Below are 26096 nucleotides of genomic sequence, written 5' to 3' on the forward strand. Positions count from 1 at the left end.
TTGTGCTGATACCGAAGTTATGTTGGCCGTGTCATGGCTAGAAATGTGTTTAGTGTGAGTTCTGTCAGCTGGGGGTAGAGCAGTCAACCTCAGTCTTCATGTCCTCTTTTAAAAAAGATTTATTTCATCTCTCTCTCTCTCTCTCTCTCTCTCTCTCTCTCTCTCTCTCTCTCTCTCTGTGTGTGTGTGTGTGTGTGTGTGTGTGTGTGTGTGTGGTGTCTGTGTCCATAGAAGTCAGAAGAAGATGTAGGGTCCTCTGGAACTGTAGCTCCAGGCAGTTGTGGGCTGCCTAAAGGGAATGCTAGGAACTGAACTCCAGACCTCTGCAGGAGTGGTATGTGATCTCAACTACTGAGCCTCCTCTCCAGCCCTGTCACCCATTGTTTCTAATGAGCTGCCAGCTGCCAGAGCTCCAAACTCTCACACTAGCGTGTGGCTTCTTTGCTGCGCAGTGAAAAGGACAGAAAATAAAGACAAAGAGAAGGAAGGCTCAAGCCACGTGCGGTGTGCAGGGGACAGAAGCTCATCAGCTGAGGGCTTGGCTACTCCTATGACCATACATGGCGTAGCAAGGGCTTTCCTGGGACTACCTCTAGCCCTGCCTCCCCAGCATTCCCAGCTGGTGTCCTACAAATGGGAGACACTGGCCGATAGTGCCAGTGACAGAGAAGCTTGCCAAGGGAGCCTGTTAGAAATGGTAAGAGCATCTTTCTTAGCTTGACCTTTCTTTCTCTCGCTGTAAACCAATTCCAAGACATTAAGGCTCAAGTCTCCCAGTTCAATACCTATAACTGTACCTTTCCTACAATGAAGTCCTGGAGCTTGGCTTTTATTTTTTTCCCTAGGTACAAAATATTAATTTAAAAAATTTCATTGTATATGTGCTGATCTCATCTTTTCCTTGACGCGAAGCTTTTCTTGTTCAGCCTTCTACACAACGGTGATGCAGGGGAGGTGTCTGAGCTCTCTTTGTTTCCTGGTGGAAGCCTTGGGTTCAGATCAGTGATCTTGTCTTTAGTTGTTCAGTCTTCTGCCTTCTGCTTTCTCAGCAGCATGGACCAGAAGCTCTCCACCTTTCCTACTGATGTGTGGTACATAATTGGTGTGACTCCGCCAGGGGAAGTTTGCTCAACCAAGAAGGGAATCAGCAGGCTTCTGTGGTTTCTTTTTTTTCTGTGTGCAAGTCCTAGACTTTATAGACGCAGAAAATCACTCATGTATATGTACATATGTACACATATACATATGAGTGTATATGTACACCCAAATACATGAGTGACCGTACATACTGATCACATATGCTACACACACATATATGGACTTGAAAGCAGCAGGGAAACTGTCTGGAAGAGGTGAAAGGGGAAGAGAGTGGGTGATGGGGCATGCTGCAAGTACATTTCATGTTTATATGAAAATGGCCTTGTACATAATATATAGAATAAAATATGCAATGGTATATAACATATAATAAATAGTATGTACGATTTAAAAGCTAGGATGACTTTGGTTATAAACACTAGTTTATAACACCTAGCTATTATTTTTATTATTATTTACTTATTCTAGGAGAAAAAACACAAGGTAAGCAATAGAAGCCAAACTCTTGCCAAGTTGTGCTTATTTAGTGCCTCGCTATTGGAAATTAGATTTGTTTCAACGGAGTGTCTCAGAGGGATTGAGTTGAGATGAGGGATCAACTCTTTCATTAATATGATAATTTCAGAGTCATTCTGAACCAAGATCAAGTTGTTGAAGAATATACTGAAGTAGTTTGTGTACTGGAGCATCTCTGGTTCAACGCCACTAAAATTTGTGAACTTTCCTGAAAATAACCCAGGTGACTGCCAATGGATGAGTGACTAACGAAATGATGGAGCACTTATACTAAGTATATATTCAATATATATGTGTATGTATATACAAATGATATTCCTGAATTAATATTATCCAGCCCTTATGGAGAAGATCCTGAGCTTTGCCACAACCTTGAGGGGTTAGAGGCATCATGCTGAAAGGTATGTCATGTACAACTGTTGCAGATCTCACGTAGAACTTAAAGAGAAGTGATGAGAAGTCACAGGAGTTAGGAAACCCTGTGACTATTTACCACTGACCTCTGGAAGGAACCCCGCCTTGGTCCAGGTTTCCGCCTTGGTCCAGGTTTCCACACCTGGGCTGCAGGGATAATAACTCTGTCCTATTGGAAGTCATCAGAACAGAGTTAATGGAAGACGGTCCTGTTCCCTCTTCCCCTTCATAAGCATTAAACCCACGAGGGATACTCAGCCTCAGAAGAGGGCAGGGGCCTCTAGAAACATTCCATAGCTGTGACATCCACAATTCAGATCCTTTGGCTATGGCCGCTTGATGCTAAAAATTCTGCCCGGACCATTTGCAGGTTGGAAGGAGCTGCCACAGTATATCCCTTGAGGTTTTCCTGTGAAGTGGGCAGGATGACCGAACAGTATCCCATTTCCAGAATGGAAAAACTGAGCCTGGCAGGATAGGGGCTGTGAGGATATGGAGGCCAGAAAGTTTGTCTTCTCCAAGACCATACAACTTCCAAGTGCACAGCAAAGGCTGTACCCAAACCTAGATCATGTGGTTCAGGCCCAGGGTTACTTCACCCCACCCAGCTGCGTCTCTAGAGGGCACCATGCCATCCTTTCCTCTCCATGACAGCATGGCACTGTGTTTCTACAAAATATGAAAGTCTTTCTGAAAGTGGCCAAAACCTCCGTCATCTGCGTGTTGATAAACAATGCACGCAAAGGCCCACTTGTTGCTTGCAGCCCTCTTCTCCCGTCTCTCCCAAAGGAAGCTTTGTCTGTGGCCCGCTGACATAATCACTGATGAGATAAGTCTCTACAGCTGCATACACCATAGAGCTCAGCAAGTGCCCTTGGGGCACCGGTAGGCTCAGGGTAGTGTCAGCGGGAAAGGCAGTGGTTGGAGCCCTTGGGCCAGGAGACCCTTATCTGGGAGTCCCAGATGCCACCCTGGTTCTAGTAGCCCAGAAGAAGAGGAATATTGATTCACCTGAAGAAACTGAGGGGTTGCAGGGAAGCCCTGTGGTGTGGTAGGGAAACATCACCAGGGGACTTGGTTCTCAAGACAGCTGACTTCGCTGTGTGATGACCCATTCACATGCTTGGGCCTTGGGTGCTTGCTCTGTAAAGGGAAAATGTATTGTTAATCAGTGGCAGAGCAGTGGACAAAGTCACTGTTGTGACATCTAAGGGGCTCTCCTAATGAAGAATGTACTCTTTAGGGTGGAGTCGGGAGAGGTATAGGTTATAGGTTCTTCAAACACTTTATACTCTCCAAGGATTTTCCCGTTCTTTAGCCCATGTGACTTCCAGCCCACAGGTGGTCAGTTTTCTTGGTTTTGCACATGTAGGGCTTTGTAATCTAAACTCAGCCTTGGGCTGTCTGATCTGGATTCAGTCTTGGGCTGAACCCGGTCCCAGGACCAGGATAAGTCACTTGTTTCAAAAAGGAGCTTGGACTGTCCTGACCTGTTTATGACATGACTTCTCATGAGTTCCTGGGTCTCACTCTTCTATCCCTTGCAGTGAACTCCTGGGGTATAAAATGACCTTTGAGGCACTTCAGGCCCAATATGTTCCCATTCTTTGGGACACTTTAGTTTCTTCCATTATTTCTATTTTGGGGAAGGAGGTGTGCAGGTATGTGTGGGTCAGAGGACAACTTTGTAGAGTTCGTTCTTTCCTTCCCCTTTATGTGGGTCCCAGGGGTGGAACTCAGGTCATCAGGCTTGTGTGGCAAGTGCTCTTAGCTGCTGAGTCATCTCTCTGTTCCCACCCCAGTATTTCCATTGTCAGAAAACATTTAATGTTAAAATTTAGCAAATGTGTTGCTGATTGAGTGACAGACCCAGTTTTGGGGGGCTGTGGGGGAGATCAAGAGCTGGGGGGGGGAGGCAGGAAGAACCAGGATGTCAGGAGATGGGACTAGGGGAGGGGCCAGCCAGGAACCAGGAGTAAGGATGGATGAAAGTCCAGGAGGTAGAGAGAAGACACAAGGCAGGGAAGGCCACTGGCTAAGCCATAGCAGGGTCCACAGATGCGCCCAGCAGCAGGGAAAGGACTTGATAGAGCAGCCTGGAAAGATGTGCCAATCAGCCCAAACCGGAATGATGGACAGGGATGAGGGAGCAGAAAGGAGCCACCAAAGGCCTTGGCAAGACCTTACCCTGATAAGAGATGTGTGCAGGAAATTTGGTATGCTGTGGGGTGCAAAGTTTTATGTTGATTACACACAATGAGGAGGGATAAGCCAGGTACAGAGGGGTAAGTCCAGTTCCCTGCTACCTTGACTGGATCTGCTCACTGCCGAAGCCTCAGCTCAGCCTTGGTAAAAACCCACAGCCTCATCTCTCTCTGGCTAACTCTCCTGAGAAGGTGGCTAACAGTCAGGGGTTACATCATACCCTTTGGGGGAGCTGATCTTATTTAAGCTGAAAACATTACTAAGTAATGTTTCTAAATTCTCAGGTCTCCCTTGAAAGGCATTCTGGGAGAAAATAATTTCCAGTGTTCTGATGAGCCCCCCAGTCTAGCCCTGGCTGAGAGCTGGAGGGGGAGAAGGAAAGCCCATCACCTATGGCACAGCTCTCCAGTACCCCAGGCTCCTGTATTGACTGTTCTTAGGCTGACACTGGGAACAGATACGCGCCGGTGGAGCCCAACTCTGGGTTCAGTTCGCCTTTGCCAGGGTTGCTAAGACTTGGAGGCAGAGGTTCGGGAGGTTGCTAACCGTTCCTGGGAGTTTTAATGTTTCTTTCTCTCTTGCAGAGTTTTTCACTGAACTTTACACTGCCAGTAAATACAGTAAGTAGAGTGGTCAGACCCCTATCTCCAGGCAAGCGGGAGAAGGTCAAAGTAGAACTTATAGGGGGGACTCCAAAACTCTGTCCCACATGCCCTGAATATTGTGATAAAGCGCACACAGTCTGTGTTGAATGGTCCTGAGAGCAACGTTTGTTTGAATTTAAATTATCCATGTGGGGTGTGTGTGTGTGTGTGTGTGTGTGTGTGTGTGTGTGTGTGTGTGTGTGTGTGGTATGGACATACATGGGCCATAACATGTGTAGGACAACTTGCTGAAGGGAGCCAGTTCTCTCCTTCCACCATGTGGGTTCAGGGATTGAACTCGGGCCATGAGGCTTTGCAGCAAGTTCCTCTACCCACTAAGCAATCTCTCCAGCCCTGAGAGCAATGTTTTTATCTTAAGAAAGTATAAACGTTCGTTTTTGAAAAAGAAAATTAAGTCCCTAAATTCCCATCCTCGGAAAACCGCAGGGCAGCGCCCCCTGCCGTCTGACTTTACAGGCACGCCGGCTTCTTCCTCCCACTGTTCTTACTCTACATACAATTTTGTGCCTTAAATATTTTCCACCAGTCTTTCTAACCAACTGAGGATAGCCCCACGTTATTTCTCCAAGTGTCTTGTTTTGTGTGGTGAGTTCCAGACGAGAGTAACTGTGTGATGAACATCATTATAGAGAAGACTTGTCCGTAGTTTCCTTTTTGAGACCAGGGCTCCCAATGTAGCTCTGATGGCCTTGAACCTGCAATGGCCCTACTTCCACCTCCTCAGTGCATGCGCTGCTGTGTCTGACTGTGTCTGTATTTGAGATTACTTCCTAAGTGCAGAGTCTGGGAAGAGAGTGATTGGGCCGATCAGGAATGAGTATTTTTAGTGGGTAAGGTTATCGCTATGTCTGTAACCCAGGGCTGTGTTACAGGGCTGTGTCACCTCCCTTCCCTGTGCCTTACTCTTCTCATCTGTGAAATGGAGGCCATGTTGGTCCTGCTTCATTCGGTGCCCTGAGGTGTGTGGGTCAGTTAATATGGAAAAAGGGCTTGGACAGCCTGGCACACACTGGATGTTCCACAAGCATTAGATGTGGAATTAACAGGTGCTCATGAGAGTAGAAATCCCATCAGGAGAAGCAGGAAGTAAACAGGAAGGCAGCCATGCTGTCTAGGAGAGATGGAGAGAGGGAAGCCTCACCCAAGCTCCCTTCCCCACCTCCAGGCCCTAGAGAAGCCAGCTTCTCACCCCCACCCCAGGCTCCACTAGCTACCTCTGTACCCTGACTGTTAACTGCCTTACAAAATGTTTTCTAGAAACTGGATCTTGCCCATTGTCCAGAATAGCCTTGAACTCAAGTTCCCTCTGCCTCTGTCTTCCAAGTGCTGAGATTAAAGGCATGTGGTCACTAAACCGGATATGTTTCTGCCCTAGCCAGCCTGAGTAAATTTCTGTACTTTGAAGACAGAATACCTTCCCTGAAACAATGGTCAGTTCTTCCTGCCATCCTCAGAAAAACAATACTCGCCGGTTGTGGTGGCACACAGAGGTAGGATTTGCTGAAGGAGGCGGAGGCAGGACAATACTTCACACAGATGCAGGGCCGTGATATGAGAGTGTATAGGGTCGTGTTTATGTGAAAATAGCCATCTAAGGAGCAGCAGGCAACACCACCACCAGCCCTGATGGGAGCTCACGAGGAAAGAGGTCTGTCCTGAAGGTCAAATGCTCAAGTTCAGGTCAGATTCATCCGTGGAAACGTGGTCCTGAATTGTGTGAGTTCTCTGAGGTCTGTTTTACCTTCCTCGGAGGTGCTAACCACAGAAAGCCTGGAGACGCCATTGCGGCCGTCAAGACTATAGAGAGGGGCTGGGCGGTGATGGCGCACGCCTTTAATCCCAGCACTCGGGAGGCAGAGGCAGGAGGATCTCTGTGAGTTCGAGACCAGCCTGGACTACAGAGCGAGATCCAGGAAAGGCACCAAAACAACACAGAGAAACCCTGTCTTGAAAAAACAAAAAACAAAAAAATCCGCAGAGAGGGTTAAATAAAAATAGACCTGACCAGTGCTTGAACATAAGGTCATGACTGTGGTGCTCATGAGATCCCTAAAGCCCCCAGAGGTAGCTATTATTGTCCCTATTTTCTTTTTCTATTTTCATGCATGTGTATGTGGTGTGCAGTCATGTGTGTGCATGTTTTGCATGTGTGTGTGTACATACACATGTATGTGCATGTGTAGGCCCACGGTTGACATTAGGAATCATCCTCCATGTCTCTTCCACCTTATTCATTGATGCAGGGTCTCTCTGTCACACCCAGAACTCCCTAACATGGCTATGACTAGTCTTGCTAGCCAGTTTGCTTAAGGAATCCCAACTCTGCCTTCTAAATCTGAAATTACAGGAAGATCCTGACTCCCACCAGGCATTTACACGGCTTCTGGGATTTGAACTCTGGTCCTAAAGCTTAGGCACCCCTACTCCCCCCCCCCCCCCCCGCCCCAGCCATTGCTTACCTTATTTTAGCTGATGAATAAAATGAGACCCTGCAGCTTCTGGGCAGAGGAAGGAGTCTCCCTCTGCAGGCAGTGTAAGCCCCCAACCTGCAATCATTTTATCCCTATTCATGGTGCTAGGAATCCGGTGCAGACTGAGCCAGCACCCTACCACTGAGCACCCAGGACCCAGGATGACTCCACATGGCATAGTGTACACAGTCGCTTATATAAAGCTTTGTTCCTGGAGATGCACTTGAACTACCTCAGACAGGGGTGACATGCAGCACCCCTCCTTCCTCAAGTGGAGACGTGAACCAGAAAGATGAACTGTTCCATGTGGGTTCATCTGGGCCTGTGGATGATCTACAGACGCCTTTGCTCTGCTCTATGTTTGGAAACAAGCATGGCTTCCTTAAGAAACTTCCTAACAAAGCCTTACTGCAATGCTTATATTTCTCCTAGTGGGGAAAAGTGGGCTGATGTGTGCTGGCCCCAGCATGCAGGCTAGAGACAGGAGATGAAGACTGTGTTACGGCAGATTCACCATGTAGATAGTGAAGACGTCAATTGACTTTTGGAATTTATTTCCCCATAGCCTAATTTCACTCTAATTCTTACTTTGGAAACACTCACACAGGCTCTGTCGTTGCTGTTGTTAGTCATTTAGGGCAAAGGTGACCCCACCATCAACAGGACTTTTTACATGGTGTATGCTCTACAGAATTCATTTTCTTATGTCGCATACTCTCTTTTCACACAGACATCCTCTCCAGTTGTCACGAGTGCCAAAGCTGATGTAAGTGTCCACTTCAATGACCAAGCCTTGGTTCTGTCATCTGTGAGGGGACAAATGCTCTCCACATCTCCTGTATTTGTTTTGAGGATTGAAGTTTGACATGTGAACTGTCGCCAAGCCCAGAACTAGACTCAGTAATTATTCCTATAACCACCGCTGCTCAAAAGCAAGAGAGAGAGTGTAAAACCACAGGTCCTGGGGCCAGAGAGATGGCTCAGCAGTTAAGTGCTTACATAAGATCTCTGTTTGGTTCCCAGTACCAATACAATAGCTCACAATGGCCAGTAACCCAGTTCTTGAGGATCTTACACCCTCTTCTGACCTCTGCAGACTGAGGTGCACACACACACACACACACACACACACACACACACACACACACACACACAAATAAATAAATAAATAAATAAATAAATAAACATTAAAATACATGCTTTTACACAGGCAAATTCACAGAGCATAGAGAAAAGCAGCCAGGCATAAGAATCCATACCTGTGTTTGCATCTGTACGTTGGAAACCAGACAAAACCTATCTACAGTGTCCCTGATCCATGCTAGACTGTTGACTGGCTTGATCTTGTGCAGACATCCTCAGCTGCTGTGAGTTCATGCATGGGATGCTCCTGTCATGAGCAGAAGAGCTGTTTTGCCCTAGTCTTCCCCAATTTCCTTTCCTCCCTACTCTTCTGAAACACCCCTTGAGCCTTAGGGAGAAGGCAAAATAAAGAGATCCTATTCCCAAGTGAGCACACCCCAGACCCTTGCTCTCTGCACTTTTACTAGTTGTGAGTCTCTACATTAGCCACTGTCCACAGTACAAAAAATAGAAGGCACTTTTTCAGACTAAAGGTGAACATGGCATCTAACTGTGGCTGTGAACTGTACCTTGGTTTTTCTTCTTCCAAAAGCATGTTCGTGCTTCTGTTCCCTGGGACTCCTGCTTTAAATCAGTTGTTCATTTTTCTAGTAGATGATCAGCATTCCAAATGCATGTAAACTATATAAATTAGATCTCAAGAAAGCAATTCACCAATTATATACATCACAAATATCTTTGGAAATATTTCATTTCTCCAGTGCATCCAGAGCCCATGCATGTTTTTGTTGCTGTTTATTTTTAATCACCAGATGCATCTTCTACTCTTGAAGAATCTGGGCCTCCCTGACTCTGTTTTATTTCTCTGTTCAGGACTGTGGTCCCTCTATTGGACTAGCGGCCGGAATTCCCTCCCTGCTGGCCACAGCCCTGCTGGTGGCCTTGCTGTTTACCTTGATTCAGCGAAGAAGAGGCATCGATGAGCCCATTGAGGTGATCGCTGCTTCTTTGGGTGTGAATGTGTAGCTTGAATCGGTATCTCAGTGAACTGGCCTCTGTCTGGGCTAGGCATGTCAGAACCCAGAACCTGTGTTGTTTCTGAGGACAAGGTAGTAGACGTTGCTGGACTGAAATGTCCTTCATAGGTAGATTCAGGCAGAGCTGACTTGCACATGACTCTCTGGTCACTTGAACAAATCTCTGGCAATAAGATGACATTTGGTGGCAAAATATAGGAATGGAGGGAGGTTATTGGTGGCATGCAAACATGTTTGTACGGTGGGGTGTTATCTGCACCAAGGGAGGAAAAGGCACAGGTTTCATCATCGGATAGTAAGAATGTGAGGGGAACAAGAGACAAAGAAGTGCTGAGGTGTCTATGGAAGGGATACGTTGAGACCTTGCCTGTTCCTGTGTCTAAATAGGCATGACTTACAAGAGAATGTGCATGGACCCCCCTGACATCCCATACTTGAATCAGATTTGCCCTGGGGACCATGAATGGTCACCTAGATCCGTATCCAACAAGGCTTCACAATATACTATACCTGTGCCACGTAGCCTCTGAGTTCTAACTTCACTCTCTACTTATAAACAACTACGGTTGTTTTCATACTGGTAGATATTAACATGGGAAGATAGAAAGCAGACATCCAAACACACAAAACAAAACAAAACAAAAAATAAAGAATTTCTGGTGATAGAACTATGTAATTGTTCTAAAAACTGATTGTTTATGGTGGTGGGGATCAGGTACAGGACTTTTCCCACATGCTAGGCAAGTACTCCACCACTGAGCTGCACTCCCAACCCAACACATATTTTTATTATGTATATAGTCCCCCTGAACATCATTCACAAAGGATACACTTCAAGACCACGTAGTAGTCACTTGATGCTGTGAAGCATGTTGAACCCAATGTCCCTATGGACACTATGCACAAAAATATGATAACAATAAATTAGTCACCCTGAAAGATTAACATTCTTAGTGAATAAATAAAACTGAATGACTTAAAATAGAACAATAAATGTCCCTGTCAGCTATCACAGGGCTGGTATCATATACAGCATGGATTCAAAGAGCAAGGGGATGGGATGAAGTAGGGTGGCTCAAGGCTTCTCACGCTATTCAAAATGGAAGCTTATAACTTTTGGCTTCTGGGATTCCCATTAACATCTTAAGATCCCAGTTGGCTACTGGTCACTGAAGCCATTGCAAGTGCACAGGGGGATTACTGGAACTGCCAACATATGGTAATGTGGAAAGTAGAGTACGGAGAATCCAATTATCACCTCACAGCCAATCCTGTTTCATCTCCTCTTGCTCACTTCGTCGCAATGCCAACCCTGGACTGTTTTTGAATAATGATGCTTCTTGAGTCTGTTCATTTTACTCGAGGTAGCTTAGCTTTGCTTAGCTGCGTGTTTGTTTTGTTTTAAAACCTTCTGGCAATTCTAATGGGCACTGTGGTTTAAAACACAATGATTTGAATGGTTACAGCTATGGTCTTTCATTTGTTGTTTATTTATTTTTGACTATTTTAGGAAAGTGAGAGACCATGTGAAATTTCAGAACTCTATGACAATCCCAAAATATCTGAGGTAAGAACTTTTTATTATAATCCCCACATGTGACAGAAAGTGTAGCAAGCTAAGGATTTTTAAGCCTAGACCGCACAAAGGTGCCATCTGAAAGGAGGCAATTAAACACAGTGAAAGCACAAAGGAGGTGATCCAGGTGTCTTTACTGACCAGACAGGAATTCAAAGTTGATTTAACTTTAGCAAACAGGGCGTGGACTGTAGATCAATGGTAAAATACTGACCTAACACATAGAAGTCACTGGGTTCTATGCCCAGCATGGAAAATTCAAACAACAGCAAAAAAGAAAATCAACTTAATATAACTTATTGAAAGGACAAAAGAACCAGCTGCGTGGCCGCGCTAATAGAACACAGGGGTTTATAGGAAGGTAGGTCACTTGTGATGAGAGATATTTATTCTTGTTTATTTAGTGTGTGCGTGTGTTTGTGTGCACACAATGTATGTGTGTGTGCACACATATGTTTGGCTATGTGTACCATGGAATGTGTGTGGAGGTCAGAGGACATTCAGGTGTCTGTCCTTGCCTCCCACCTTGTTTAAGAAGAATTTCTTTGCTGTTTTCCGCTGTGGATGCTGGCCCACAAGCTTCCAGGGAGTCTCCTGACTCTGCCCCACATCTTCCGTAAGACTGCTGGCATTACAGACACTTGCATTGTACGTCTGGATTTTATATGGGTTCTGGGGATTCGAACTCAGATCTTTACACTTGCATAGTAGGCACCATTTCTCCCCAGCCCTTGAAATGGACTTTCTTTTTTTTTTTTTTTTTTTGGTTTTTTGAGACAGGGTTTCTCTGTGTAGCTTTGCGCCTTTCCTGGAACTCACTTGGTAGCCCAGGCTGGCCTTGAACTCACAGAGATTCGCCTGGCTCTGCCTCCCGAGTGCTGGGATTAAAGGCGTGCGCCACCACCGCCCGGCGAAATGGACTTTCAAAGGTGAGCTAAAATAGGAACTTGACTTGAAAAGGGATACCTAAGGGAATATGTCATTAAGATCAGAAACAAATAAAAAATGTTCATCACTTGTATTCAGCACTGGACTTTAGGTCCTAACCAACACAATGGAATAAGAAAAGGCAAACATAACTTGAAAAGGAAGAAGTAAAATTATCATAATTTGCAGATCATATGTGACTGTCAACATAGAAAAAACAATAACCTACAGATAGGTTATTAGAATTAGCAAAATAGTTGAATAAGTTTATTGCACATAAAAACAATACACAGGATTTAGCTCTGAGGTAGAGCACTCACTGAGCATGAGCAAAGGCCTAGGTTTGATCTCCAACACTAAAAAAAACATTCAAAATCATGTGCATTTCTTAATATCAACAGCTACCAGTTAGAAAAAGAATTTTATGAATTCCTATTTTACAGTGGTAATAAAATACATAGAATGCTGAAAACAAATTTGATGAAATGTCTAATCCTATTATGGAAAAACTAAATCTTCAATAAAAGAATTCAACAATAGCTAAGTTATGATAGTTATATACTTTAATCCTGGAAAGGAAGATTCACCATCATAAAGATGTCAATTTATGGTACTTTTAGTATCTGTATAATCAGTGTAATTATGGAGCTAGAGAGCAGTTAAAAGTACTTATTGCGCCGGGCGGTGGTGGCGCACGCCTTTAATCCCAGCACTCGGGAGGCAGAGCCAGGCGGATCTCTGTGAGTTCGAGGCCAGCCTGGGCTACCAAGTGAGTCCCAGGAAAGGCGCAAAGCTACACAGAGAAACCCTGTCTCGAAAAACCAAAAAAAAAAAAAAAAAAAAAAAAGTACTTATTGCTTTTTCCAGAAGACCTGGGTTCAGTTCCCAGCACCCATATGGCGGCTCACAATGGTCTATGCTAATTCTAGGGCATCTGCACTCTTCTGACCTCCTCAGATACCAGGCATGTGCATTTAGGGAAAACATTCATACACATAAAAATTAATTTAATTTTTAAAATAAACATAATTGTGATATAAATCCCAACACATTTCTCAATAAACTTAGTAAGATTCTAAAGTTTATAGGGAATAAAACATGAGAAAAGTAATTAAAAAATAACATGTAGGCCTGGAGAGATGGCTTAGCAGTTAGGAGCACTGACTACTCTTCCAGAGGTCCTGAGTTCAATTCCCAGCAACTACGTGGTAGCTCACAACCATCTACAATGGGATTTGGTGCCCTCTTCTGGCGTGCAGGCATACATGTAGGCAGAACACTGTATACATAATAAATAAATCTTTTAAAAGAAAGAACATGTAGAAAAAAATGAAAAAAAAAAAGCAAGATAGTGGGTTTGAACCCAACTATAACAATGATCATATTAGATGTAAATGACCTAAACAGCTTCAATTGCAAGGCAGAGAGAGTCAGTTTGGCTATAAAAGCAATAGCCAACTTTCTAAAAATCTACAGAATCACACTTTATGAATATAAAGACTTGAACAGATTAAAAGTTAAAGGACGGAGGGCTGGAGAGATGGTTCAGAGGTTAAGAACACTGACTGTTCTTCCAGAGGTCCTGAGTTCAATTCCCAGCACCCATATGGTGACTCACAACCATCTGTAATGGGATCTGATGCCCTCTTCTGACCTGCAGGGATACGTGCAAACAGAACACTGAATACATAATAAATAAATAAATCTTATAAAAAAAAGTTAAAGGTTCCAGGAAAGGCGCAAAGCTACACAGAGAAACCCTGTCTCGAAAAACCAAAAAAAAAAAAAAAAAAAAAAAAAAAGTTAAAGGAAGGAGACACTGCGCTAACAATAATTAGAGAGAGTTGTGTCGCATGAAAAACCCTTGAAGGCAATAAGTTCAGGCAACGGTAGACACCACTCATTTCCTGCCCCTCAAGAGTCAGTGTCTTTAGTCTCCTGATCCCCACTGTCTTGCCAATCATTGTTTCAAATGTTTGGTCTGATTTTGGCAGTTTCCATTGGAAGGGTCAATATAGTTGAGCCCTTCTTGGCCAGAAGCTGAAGTCTCTACTATATTATTTTAAAAATCTGTTTGTGTTCTCAAGAATCCTAGGCGGTCACCGACACATGAGATGGACCCACGAGGTGCCCAGGAAGGCCACATATATGTGAAGACAGTCTCTGGAAGTGAGGAGCCCCTGCCTGACACCTACCGTCCTCCCGAAGAAATAGAGAGAAGGAGAGGGCTGTGGTGGCTTGTGCCAAGGCTGAGCCTAGAATGACGTAGCTTTATCAGGGAGCTGACCTGGAGCTGGCACAGGGCTGAAAACCCCGGGATCTGTGCTTGGGAACCATGCTTGGAGAGGCGAGGGGCCAGCTGCCTCTCATTCCATATAAATTTCATTTATAGATCTGGGGTGTATCTGGGTTGTTTTTCCTTATCAGGGGATGCTGCAATAAGGTTCATTCAACCTCAGACCTTGCAGCTTAATCATCGATACAGCCCAGGTGAGTTACTGTGCATTCAGATGAGCCCCCTTTGTCCTGTTTCTTAATCCAGAGAAGTTTGCTTTTGGGAAATAGGCTTGGCTTCTGAGTGTCCTGCCTTCTCCTCTGCCTGCCCCATCTCTTATCTTAAAAAGTAAGTAAATAAAGCTATGGGAGTTGGATTTTCTGGGTCATTGGCCAAGGCCAGCTTGGCACAAGCTAGGACATGAGTGAAACTTACAGAAGACATGGGAAAGAAGATATTTCTTCCTTCTGAATATCTCAGGGTAAGGCTCACATGGAGCCACACATGCCTCCAACACAGGGAAGCATGTGACAAGACCACGTCATACAGCCAAGAAGGGGACATGGACTTCTGAGTCAGACCTGCCACTGAGCAGCTGTGAGAAGTCTGATGAAGTCACCCACACTCTCCAAGCCTGTTTGGGGTGGTATAAAAGAGGAGGGGGAGATATTCTGTGCTTCATTTGGGCTTTGGAGAAATTATGTAAGACCTGAAGGGAAGAGTTTTCCACCTAGTGGACACTAGCAATACCCATTCCCACTCCTGACCCTGCTCCTCACACCTCCTCCCATCCTGCTTGTCTGATCAAGTCAAGAGGCTGCGCTGCAGCACCTCTCACCCAGAGTCACAAAGTCAACAAGGAAGTGTAGATTCCAAACTTTCCTCATGACCTGCAATCCAAACTGTGGGATTTAAAAATAACTCTCATTGTCCCACCGGTCTGCTCACTTGAACTCTGAACAGCATTTGTCCTTGTGTGTCAACCAAGTTTCAACTTCCAAGTACAGAGGCCTGCGTTACACATGACACGTTAACCTCCAGGATGCTGACGTCTTTGATGGCTCATCTTCATTGTCGACCTGATGGGACTTAGAATCACCATGGAAACACACCTCTAGAAAGGTGTAACTGAACAAGAAGATCCACCTGAATGTGAGACGCACCATTCTAGGGGCGGGGCTTCTGGACTGAATCCAGAGGACTTCAAGTTGAGCACACAGAATTCATCGCCCTCTGTTTCCCGACTACAGATAGACTGTGTGACCAGCTGCCACACTCTCCTGCGGCCATGCCTTTCCGGCTGTGATGAACTGACTGCACCCTCAAACTGTGAGCCAAAAGAAGCCTTTCCACCTTCAAGTTGATTTTATCAGGCATCCAATTGTAACAATGAGACATAACTAACATAAAACTGAGATTCATGTTTTAATGACTTTCTTTGCAATGAGGCATTTTGTTTTGAAGTATTCTAAAGAAAAGATGTTTGTGAGGGAGAGAGATAAAGAGGACCAAAGATGAACACAGGACCAAAGGGATGGGTTAGTATATCTACACCTGCCATCCGAGGGAAATCTGGGGCTGACTTCACCAGCTTGGGCCAGGCCTTTGCCTTTACTTTCCCAGATGGCTTCCAGGTAGCCTGGTCACAGCTTCTTCTGATGCATGGCCACTACCTTGGACAGACCATGCTTCACAGTGGGAGAGGTGAGGTCTCAGGGCATCTCTGGGAGCATCTACAATCTCCATGAGCCACCTGGATATCCCAGGGAGCCATCTTTTCTCAGATGGGGCCTCTGGATGCTCAGAAATGATTCTACTTCTTGAACAACAGGGAATGGTTCTGTAAACCCGATGACCACCACCCACTAATAACTGCTTTCAAAGCAACTCTGAAATTCAATTTTGTGTTTCATGGACCCAGCTCCTTAGATAAGCTCATTTGGGACATCTTCAAGCAGCCATGCCCAGGGATGCTGAACATTTACTTCTCTTACATGGTGGGGAAGGACCTAGGACTCCCTGAGAACCTGATCAGACTGTGGCCTTGTGGCTTTGATGTATACGGGTATCAGCTCCAGCCTAGAATGTTGGTCACCTAGAACCTCAGTTCTATGCTTATAAAACTGACCCCAGAGGGCATCTGTGAGGCCTGATTGAAAAACAATTATCAGTAAGCCTTGTAATTGATAAACTAAGGTATGACTGTGTCTTAGATACTCTATTTTAATTCTACTTACAATCAATTGCTTGGAATCTTTATTTTAAATTATTTTCACTAAAATTTCAAGAGTCAGTATTTCTGTTGGTACAAAAACTTCTTTTGTAATAAGGTGGGAAATAAATGGCCATCTGACAAACTCTCTGTGGTTCTTCCCCGACAGTAAGGGGGCAACTTTCCCCTTTTCTCTTTTCTGCCTCTTTCCCTCGGATGCTGGCCAGAACCTAAGTGTGCTTGCTCTGGCACTGTGGGTTCCAGAACTTTCTCTAAAGCCCCCTCCCTGCCTTGTGGCAGGACTCCTTTAGTAGGCAGTGAGGAGACCTCCATGCTGCAAACTGAGACAGCACTGTGGTCCTGTTTCCTTCTTTCCTCCATCCTCTTCCTTCATCAACTGATACATTGGAAAGATCTGGATTTGGGGTATTAGTCAGGCCTCACTCAAATTTACCAGCTCGCCTGCTGCAAAGGAAAAGTTAGGCTTTTCGGAGTAATTCCACAAAGCAGGCAGGCATAGCAAAGCTTTGTGATGACGACTCCATGACTCCATAAGCGACTCCACAGAAGGGGTGTTTCTGGGAGGGAAACGTACAGTCAGTCATCCTATCCCCTTAGCAAGGCTTTAGCTGAAACAACCTGACAAGGGGTGGTCTCTTGGCCAAATGACTGACAGGCCCAGATGGGTTATCTTCTAAGGGAGGAGTGATGGTATGAAACATTCTGTCCTTTTGGGACAGATCATGCTGCCACCCACGACCAAAGGTATTCTGTTCTTTTGACCAGGCCTAAGAAACGGCAAAGCTGATGTTTGCCTTTCGAGTGTTACCAGTGGAGTGGGAGGTGGGGGCCAAAGCTCCAGTGGCCTCCAAGAACATGAAGAAGGGGCAGCTGGGTAAGGCTGACTATCCCTCTGTGGGGAGAAGCACAGTAAGCTGGGACATCAGAGTCCCACCACCCCTACGATATACAAGACTGTGACCAGGGGCTCTCTTCTTCATACGGCATCACCCATCTCCTGGAAACAGACGGACACTCATCAGTTTATCTCCAGCTCTACAGCAGGTTGAGGATGCCGACATAGTTCAATAGATAGCTTTTTAGGTCCCTTCAGGGCATAGGGTCTGTCTAGTTGGTGCCCTCCTGGAGGAAGCAGGAGGGGAAGAATGGATCTGGTGAGGGATCTTCCAGAGGTTTGCTTCCTTGCCTTGGGTGCCCTGAGATGAAGAAATCCACACTGTTTCTCTGAGAGCTCCAGATGGAAAAGGGAGACTTTCCGGCCATGGTTTAGGAAACTGCTTTTGTGACCAAGAGAGAGCAATGAGAATTCATCCCTGATACAGCTCAGTGCTGGTCAGGAAAGGAACCAGCTCACAGCAGAGCCAAGATAACTAGGAGTCAGTGCCCTGCCTCCCAGCACTTCCAAAGGGACTCAGAGTCCCCTTGGGAACCTCAGATGTACTAATTATACCTGTGTGTCCCTTCAAAATAAACCACGAGCTCTTTCTCTTCCAGGTTCCATTTGTGTGTAGAAATATAATAATTGAACAAAGCAAAGAAAAACTTTAACCTTCTGTTTCTATTTTTATTGATGATGCACAGAGATCCAGACACACAGGGGTTAGGTGGGCTTTGATGCACTTCTCTGGATGACGCACTGATGACAATACCATTTTTATTGAAAAAACATGAATTCTGTGCATCAGTGGGACAGACAGCCTGAGAATGTGACCCACGGTCGTGTCCTGGCTTATCAAGCCTCCGAAGTTGCTCTAGAATATTCTCTATGCATAGTATACATATGATCCATTTGCTGTCTGCATTCCCTGGGGCCTAAACAATCCCAGACTTCCCTAAGCCATCTTTAACTAACACACGGCACAATTTGTCTAACCTGAAGAGAACAATGTCAACTCATTCTTAGGCATTTCTTTCCTGTGGTTCAATGTAATCCAATCCCAGATGGGCAAAGATCTCTTCTTCACTGTCGGCTTCAAGAAACACCCTCTGCAAGCATAAGGAGAAACACACACACTCAGGAGCTTTCCTTCAGCATCTCAGTACAGACACACTGAACCGCCTCCTCAGGGTGAGTGACAGCTGAAGCATCCCACCCTGCTCCTGAACATAAAAGATCAGAGAAAGTCAGGGTGTGGTGACTCACACCTGGGATCCCAGCACTTGGGGTGCAGAGGCAGGAGCCTGGGCTGCAGAGTGAGACCTTAACCCAAACAAACAGAAAAAAGCCCTAGTTACTGCTTCCTGTAGTTTTGACACTTTCCCATCCAGGAAAATGGCACATGTAGATTAAGGTAAAATTGTGACAGAGCTCCCCAGTCAGCAAATGATACATGGATACTTTTCCAATGAGCCTCTAATTGTTCTAATTTTTCTTTGTGTGTGTGTGTGTGTGTGTGTGTGTGTGTGCATGTTTGTGTATGTGAACACGTATGCGTGGGGATGCATGTGTATTCATGTGTTCCATGTGGAGGGCAGAAGTCAACACTGGATATTGTCTGCCTCTAACACTTTCCTTTTTTTTTGAGACAGGCTTTCTCACTGAGCCTGGAGCTTACTATTGACTAGACTGACTATTCAGCTCCAGGAATCTGCTTGTCTTGGTTTTGCCAATGGCTAGAGTTACTGGTATGTCCACCACTCCTGGCTTTTATGCGGTGCTAAGGATCTGAACTCAGGTCCTCACGATTACACAGCAGGAAATTTACAAATAGAACCATCTCTCCAGCCCTACTGGTCTCTTCTATTCTTAAAATAGATTTTTATGTATATGGGTGTTTTGCCTGTGCATATGTCTATATACCACATTCATGCCTGGTGCCCGAGGGGGCCAGAAAAGGGCATCGGAGCCACCACGTGGGTGCTGGGAATCAAACCCAGATCCTCTGTAAGAGAAGCAAGTGTTCTTAACCACTGAGCTATCGCCCCAGCCTAGACTCTTATTCTTAACCATAACTGTTCTTGGAACCACTTGATGAAGTCTTTTCTTTTTTCCCCAATAAAATACACTGAAGCCTGAGTCACACTCAATCCAAGGAAATCAAAATTCCCAGAGAGGTCTTGTTATTAATCTACTTAAAGTTCTAGGTTATTCTAATGTGCAGCAGAGGGACAAAGTGCTAGTCATGGGGCTGCTGTATGTGCTGTGATCTCTACAGCCTTCCATGCCTGCCCATAGGCCCCACCCTCCGGCTTCCATCCCATGATCTCTTTAAGACTACACACTTCTTCCCTTGAGTCCCTTCTAATACATAGCACAGGCCTGGGCCCAGAGCTGACACTTGTTGAATTATTTTTTATACATTCACTTGCAAGCCTTCCTGAATTGAACCCCGTAACTCTGCCTCCACCAACATGCTCAGTTTCTGAGTATTCTGTCAGCGCCTACTCCTCCCCCTCCTCTGTGAGAATGATCTTGAATTTCTATGAGGACTCCCTCATCTCTCCATTCATGAAGATGTGGGATTGCTCCCATCTTTAGGAAGAAGCACACCACCCAAGCCTGGCCAATCGGAACTACGGCAATGGATTAATAGATGAACACATCACCAAGCCTGGTCAATAAGCAGTTAGAATCCATGCAAAAACCATTAGAAAAAAAAAAGATCTTCCTTGTTAGAATAACTAGATGAATGGGACTCATGAGAAAACCTTGCCTGACAACGAAAACAGCTCTGGAAAACCCAGCTGAGCACCTGGATACAGCTGTACCTGAAGCCAGGGTTGACCCAAAGGCAGCAGTGTTTACCCAAGTTCCTTTTCTTTTTCTTTAAGGTATGTTTGTTGTTGTCAGTTTCTTTTAAACTATAATAAACCCTGAGGGGGCAAGGAGATTAGATTTTTTTTTCTGTACAGAGTTTCTCTGTGTATCCCTGGCTGTCCTAGAACTCTCTTTGTAGACCAGGCTGGACTTGAACTCAGAGATCCATCTGCCTCTGCCTCCCAAGTGCTAGGATTAAAGGGGTGCACCACCACCACCCAGCCAGAGATCAGATCCTTACTTCTAGTGATCCCATGTCTTCTTCTCCCTCCAAGCCTAATTTGGTGCCCTTGACAACTATAAGAAAAGTGGACTTTTTGCTCATGGATTTGACAGTAGAATTGTTAATTCTTCATCAGCCACATAGTAATGTCACTGTTCTGAGGCATGAGTTGAACAACGTGCCACTGTCAAGCGAGTCCCCCATGATTAGTGACTGAGGCTTGATGGCCTCCCATCCATCTGTGTGCACCTGTGTCGCTCTACTGTAGGAGAATGTCGCTCATTCATGACCCACTCAGAGCATGGTTGCATTGGATTGGTGTTTGTGGGATGCTTCTGATTTGTAGCAAGCCTTGATTTTCTTTGGAGTGAATGACTGTAAGCACCAAGCATACAGTCAACTCAATTCTGGTCACCTCTGTGCTGGCCCTGGAGCCCCATCAGCTCACTATCTGAGCCAGAAGCCTCAGAGCTGCACCCTGGGCCAGGTGGGGACTGTCACCTGAGCCGACATTTCCAGCTCCTTTCCGCTGCGGTCCGCAGAGAACAGAACATTTGTACCAAAGAAACCTGGACATGAAAATCACTTAGGGTTGGGGTGGGGATGAAGTAAGAGAGCCCAGCAGGTAAAGGTGCTTTCTGCCAGTCCTGAGGACCTGAGTTCGATACCTAGAACCTACATGGTAGGTCGGAACTGGCTCCCCTGACCTCCACATGCAGACCATGGCATATGCACACCCATTTCTGCCACTATAAAAACATAAATAAATGTCATAAAAATTGTTTAAGAAATCTGTTCAAGGGAAGGACTTGGGGTCAAGGGTCAGTAGTGCATCTTAGCAAGGGAATGCTACCTTGGTCTTGTCATACAGAGCATGGTTATCCAGCATCATCTTCCGCTCATGGGTGGCATAACGTCGCAAGTCTCTCTCAAACTGCTGCAAAGAGAATTGAAATAAATTACTATCCATATGCAGTGTTTAGAGCCATCCTGCACCCTTGGGTGTTTGAAACTGCCATCTCCTAGCATATGTTCTTGTATGACTTTCTTCCCCAGGGCCATGGTCCTGGGTGGCTGAGCTCTGGGGTCCCTGTACCAGAACAGAAACTCAGTGTGAACGGGAAGCTAATGGGCTTGTTCCCTTGTCAGATGCTGTCCAACAGGCAGCAGGTGGTGTGTCAATATCTGTTGAATAGATGAACGGACAACGTGAGCATTGTTTCTAGAAAAAATACCTGGTCCAGAGTAAATGCTGCCTAAATCATTTTAAGTTTTAAATATCATCATTATAAAAGAGGGTGAAGAATGGGGAGATCTTGGCCCAGATTTTGGGCCTATCTGTGCGTCCTTTGGCACACTACCCAGCCTTTCTGAACCTAGCTTTGCCTCAGAATGGAGGGAGTGCACAATAAGGCCACTTCCTCTTTGATGTCCACCCCTACTGAGATTCTGTGAAGAGTCACAGTGACATCTCTCATGATCAGGAGTACACCCTGAGACTTCAGGGAATAAATCTGAAGACTAGGACAAGCGACAAACCAACCTTTGAAACAAGGACAGTGGGACACACACACACACACACAGACACACACACACACACACACACACAGACACACACACACACACACACACAGACACACACACACACACACACACACACACACACACACACACACACACACACACACACACACACACACACACACACACACACACACGGTGCTGGTTTCCTGAGAGAAACCCAGGTCTAGAATAGTCCTTGGGATTAAAGAGAATGCCTGGGACAGTTGCGCCCTCTAGTGGTGAGAAATGATTTCCTCTTCTCTGGGAAGTTTCTGGGACTGGGTGAGACTTTGCCACCCAGGAGCCCTTTACAGCAGGTGCAGATGCAACCAGCCCTATGGAATAATTGCCGGGAGCAGATTCACTAGCACAGATCAGGGAAGTTTTAGGTCCTACTTAGCTTCCTGCCAGTCTACCCCAGCTCTTGGCTGGGCCGCAGCTGCCCACAGCTCACACTGGTTTGCCAGCATCTGGAGAAGCTGTAGGTGTAATGGAGGTTGGCTAACGGAGGTCAATGGTGGGCTGCTCCCAGCTCCCACCCTGTGTGGTTTGGGAGACAGAAATGTATTCCTGAACTCCTTGACCAAGGCCTTCAGGGAGTTTCTGTGCATGTAAAGAGATACAGCTCACTCAACAAATACCTGCAGAGTGCCAGTTCCTTGGGGAGCTGAGAGTCTAGCAGGGGACACAGACGATTTATAATAACAGAAGAAATAAGCAAACTATGCGCTGATAGGAAGCCCGTGCCGTCGACTTACTGAGCAGGACTGCCATGGTGGGCATCAGTGAACAAGGGCTTGAAGAAGGTGATAAAAACCAAAATGGCTCAAGAGAATTGTGCTGGATAGTTTTATGTCAACTTGACACAAGTTAAAGTCATCTGAAGGGAGGAAACCTCAATTGAGAAAACACCTCCATAAGATCCAGCTGTAAGGCATTTTCTTAATTAGTGATTGATGGGGGATATGCCATCCCTAGGCTGGTGGTTATGGGTTCTATAAGAAAGCAGGCTGAGCAAGCCATAGGGATCAAGTCAGTAAGCAACATCCCTCCATGGTCTCTGCATCAGCTCCTGCCTGCAGGTTCCTGTCCTGCTTAAGTTCCTGTCCTGACTTCCTTTGATGATGATCTATGATATGGACATGTGTGGTGATATATTGTGTGCCCTAATGAAGCTTGCCTGAGGATCAGAGGACAGAGCCAGCCACTAGATTAGACATAGAGGTCAGGCAGTGGTGGCACACACCTTTAATCCTATCACTGGGGCGGGGGCAGAGATCTATCTGGATCTCTGTGAGTTCATAGGCCACCCTGGACTACATGAGATTGACTCAGTCTAGGAGAGAAAACAGAGCCAGGCAGTGTTGGCACACACCTTTAATCCCAGTACTGGGAAGCACACAGGTCTTTAATACCAGGAAGTGATGTCTTGGCGGAGAAAGGTATGTAAGGCGTGAGGAGACAGGAACTAAAGGCTCTTTTTGGCTGAGGCCTTTCAGGTGAGGACTCAGAGGCTTTTAGTCTAAAGATTCATGGAAACAGGATCAGCTGAGGAGTTGGCGAGGTGAGGTTGGCTGTGGCTTGCTCCGCTTCTCTGATCTTTCAGCTTTCACCCCAATATCTGGCTCCGGGTTTTTTATTATAAGACCATTTAAGATCTGAACAACAGACATGTAAGTTGGAAAAAAACTTTCCTTCCCAAGTTTCTTTGGTTTACAGTGTTTCATCTCAGGAATAGCAACCCTAACTAAGACAAGAGTCCAGTCCTTTCCTGAGCCCCAGAGATTTGCTGGGGATAGGGATGTGTCACTGACACACAGGCATCATGCTGGGAACTAAATCTACCAGGGACACAATATATTAGTTTTTAGAAGCTTTGAGAAATACTAGCTCATCTCAGGATATTGCGGACTCAGACAACATGCGGCCACTCTGACTCACATCAGCTGTCACTCACTGCCATTGCCCGTTCCTGCTTCTCTTCCACGGGTTTCACCAAGTCACACCCACCTTCTTCCTTCCCCCAAGGTGGGTTGGCCAGAGCCTGGGAGGGGGATTCAGGGCGGCAGCAGCAGTAGGGACAATAAGAAAGAGCAGGAGCAGCAAAGCCTACAGGTCCTCCTGGTCTACCAGTGACCTTGGATGCTACCCTGAGTTAAAAGGGACAACTGAGGAGTGCCATGCGTCCTAACAGGATCCTGTGGCTTCAGGCGAGGGCCAGATAAGATACTTAGGAATGCCTTCTTATGGTGCAGGCAGTGACACCCTGGCGTTTATGGAACCCTGAGCCTGAGCCCAGCTCGGTGCCTGCTGCTTTGTTCTGTGGATTCTCCACTGAGCTACATGACTGAGGATGCTTAACAAGAGCCTAGCATTACCTCTAAAAGAGGGTGGGGGGCGGTGCCCAGTTCAACCCCAATTTTAAGAGGAAGTCGCTGTCTCGCTGAGTCCTCAGCAGAGCCCTGTGAGGCTAGCACTGCTATTAGCCCCAAAGAAGGCCCAAGGACTGTTATTTACCTGCAATTCAAGAGCAGGGTTCAGCCTCTTGATTCTCAGAGTCTCATTTTAAAAACCTCCCCAGTTTCTTGCAGCAGCACTGGGAGGCAGAGGGCATGCATGTGGTCTTTTGCTTCAGAAACGCAGACAGCAGGTAGAAGGTACAGAGCCCTAGAACAGCTGCATCATTGTTTACAACAGACTTCGCCCGGGGTTCTGCAAGCTGTGCATTGCTGCCCCTGGAGGGTGCCACTCACATCAGTCTCATAGGACTTAGTCCAAGATCGCGCAGCTGGGAAGAGGCAGGGCTTCTTCAGTAGGCCTAGGGCCTGAATCCATCTGGGTTACTCACACTATGCTGCTTCCTGGGTTTATCTAAAATACCTCCTAGTTACCCATGGGCTTTTCAAACACAGGTGGCTGGCCTTAGCTACCTAGAGTTTCTGAAGGAGTCGTGTACAGTGAGGTGGAGAATTTGTAAATCTAACCTGTCCCTACGTAAGGCCACTGCTGCTGGCTTGGCGATGGCTGTTCTAAATGAATCTGACTCGTGACCATATGCAGTATCACACCCCGGTTTAGAGGCTTGGGGGCACGGTCCCCTCACTCTCCGAGCATTCTCTCCTGCTGCCATCAGCTCCCTCCTGGGCCAGGGCAGCTCACAGCAGACAGCTCTTACCCTGGAGCCCGTCCATCCGAGCAAGGCGAAGGCCCGGCGATCGTAAGGACACATGACCAAGTCTACGCGGATGGCCTTCCAGCCCTTTCCTTCCTGCTGGCTGCTCTTGTCGCCGCCGTCCACTTTCTGGTGGTACAGCTTCAAAATCAGGAAGCATTTCTGGAAGTGATCGAGAGCATCCACCTTCCTGCTTGGCAGCTTGAACTTCTCGAATGTCGACTCTATGAGGTCACAGTACAAAAGCAACCCCTGAAAAAGAGAGAGAGAGAGAGTTCAGAAAGGGCCCTTGGGGGGCCCTTACCATCTTACAGTGGCTCTTAGGGAAGCATTTTCAGAGCTGAACAGACACGGGTGGACTTCTGTCCTTGCTCTCTCGGCAGCTTGGAGAGAAGGTAGTATGTGGTTCTCAGGCTCTCTCTACAGAAAAGGAATTTCTCCATGAGGAAGGCTGAGCCCAAACTCCTCAATGATAAGACTTCAGAGGCTCTACCTCTCCTTGTCTGCTTCTGAGGGACAACCTTGCTCCTTTCAAAGCAAACCGCAATGAACAGAGAGCTGCACTGTTCCCTGTGCGTCATGCTGACGATGGCCTGGACTGGCTCATAGGGTTGTGGCTGGAAGCCCAGGCCCAATGTGGGGTACGGTGACCTGCTGCTTCCACTGTTTTGTGCTGTTTTTACAATGCCAGGGGTTGAACCCAGGGCTTTGAACTTGCTAGCTAGGCCTTCTACCCCTGAGTATACCCCAGACCCGGAAATGATACTTCTCCTGAGAGAACTATCTGCCCATCTTGGAGGCAGTGGGAGAAAGCCCATGATGCCTTGTTTCATCTCAAGTGATTGTTCAGAAAATTAACAAGTGATTCAAAGGAATGCCAG

At 46.1% G+C, this 26096-nt stretch overlaps 2 protein-coding genes across 4 annotated transcripts in view; one reads left to right on the top strand and one right to left on the bottom strand.

Annotated features, from left to right (window-relative positions):
• Positions 1-334: 334 nt before the first annotated feature.
• On the top strand, positions 335-16624 carry Opalin (oligodendrocytic myelin paranodal and inner loop protein). 2 transcript variants are annotated; one of them, XM_052761418.1, is made up of 6 exons: positions 355-697; positions 4818-4853; positions 8100-8135; positions 9326-9445; positions 11000-11056; positions 14080-16624. In XM_052761418.1, the coding sequence occupies exons 1-6, from the start codon at positions 551-553 to the stop codon at positions 14254-14256; spliced, it is 573 nt and encodes a 190-aa protein (XP_052617378.1). In that variant the 5' UTR covers positions 355-550; the 3' UTR covers positions 14257-16624. The 2 variants fall into 2 exon arrangements, with proteins under 2 accessions (XP_052617379.1, XP_052617378.1); XM_052761419.1 differs by lacking the exon at positions 8100-8135 and having other exon boundaries at positions 335-697.
• Positions 16625-18043: 1419 nt separating this feature from the next.
• Positions 18044-26096, bottom strand: part of Dntt (DNA nucleotidylexotransferase) — a 36023-nt gene continuing 27970 nt past the window's right edge. Inside the window, exons 9-11 of one of the 2 annotated variants that reach the window (XM_052761417.1) lie at positions 25219-25467; positions 21334-21414; positions 18044-18486 (exon numbers count right to left, since the gene is read on the bottom strand). In XM_052761417.1, coding sequence (XP_052617377.1) covers positions 18400-18486; positions 21334-21414; positions 25219-25467 — 417 coding nt within the window. In that variant the 3' untranslated portion in view covers positions 18044-18399. Of the gene's footprint in view, positions 18487-21333; positions 21418-25218; positions 25468-26096 lie in introns of both variants that reach the window. The other variant, XM_052761416.1, reaches the window with a different exon arrangement.

Source organism: Peromyscus californicus, unplaced genomic scaffold (assembly GCF_007827085.1).
Source record: "Peromyscus californicus insignis strain IS unplaced genomic scaffold, ASM782708v3 Scaffold_4__1_contigs__length_199733344, whole genome shotgun sequence".
Taxonomy (NCBI): Eukaryota; Metazoa; Chordata; class Mammalia; order Rodentia; family Cricetidae; genus Peromyscus; species Peromyscus californicus.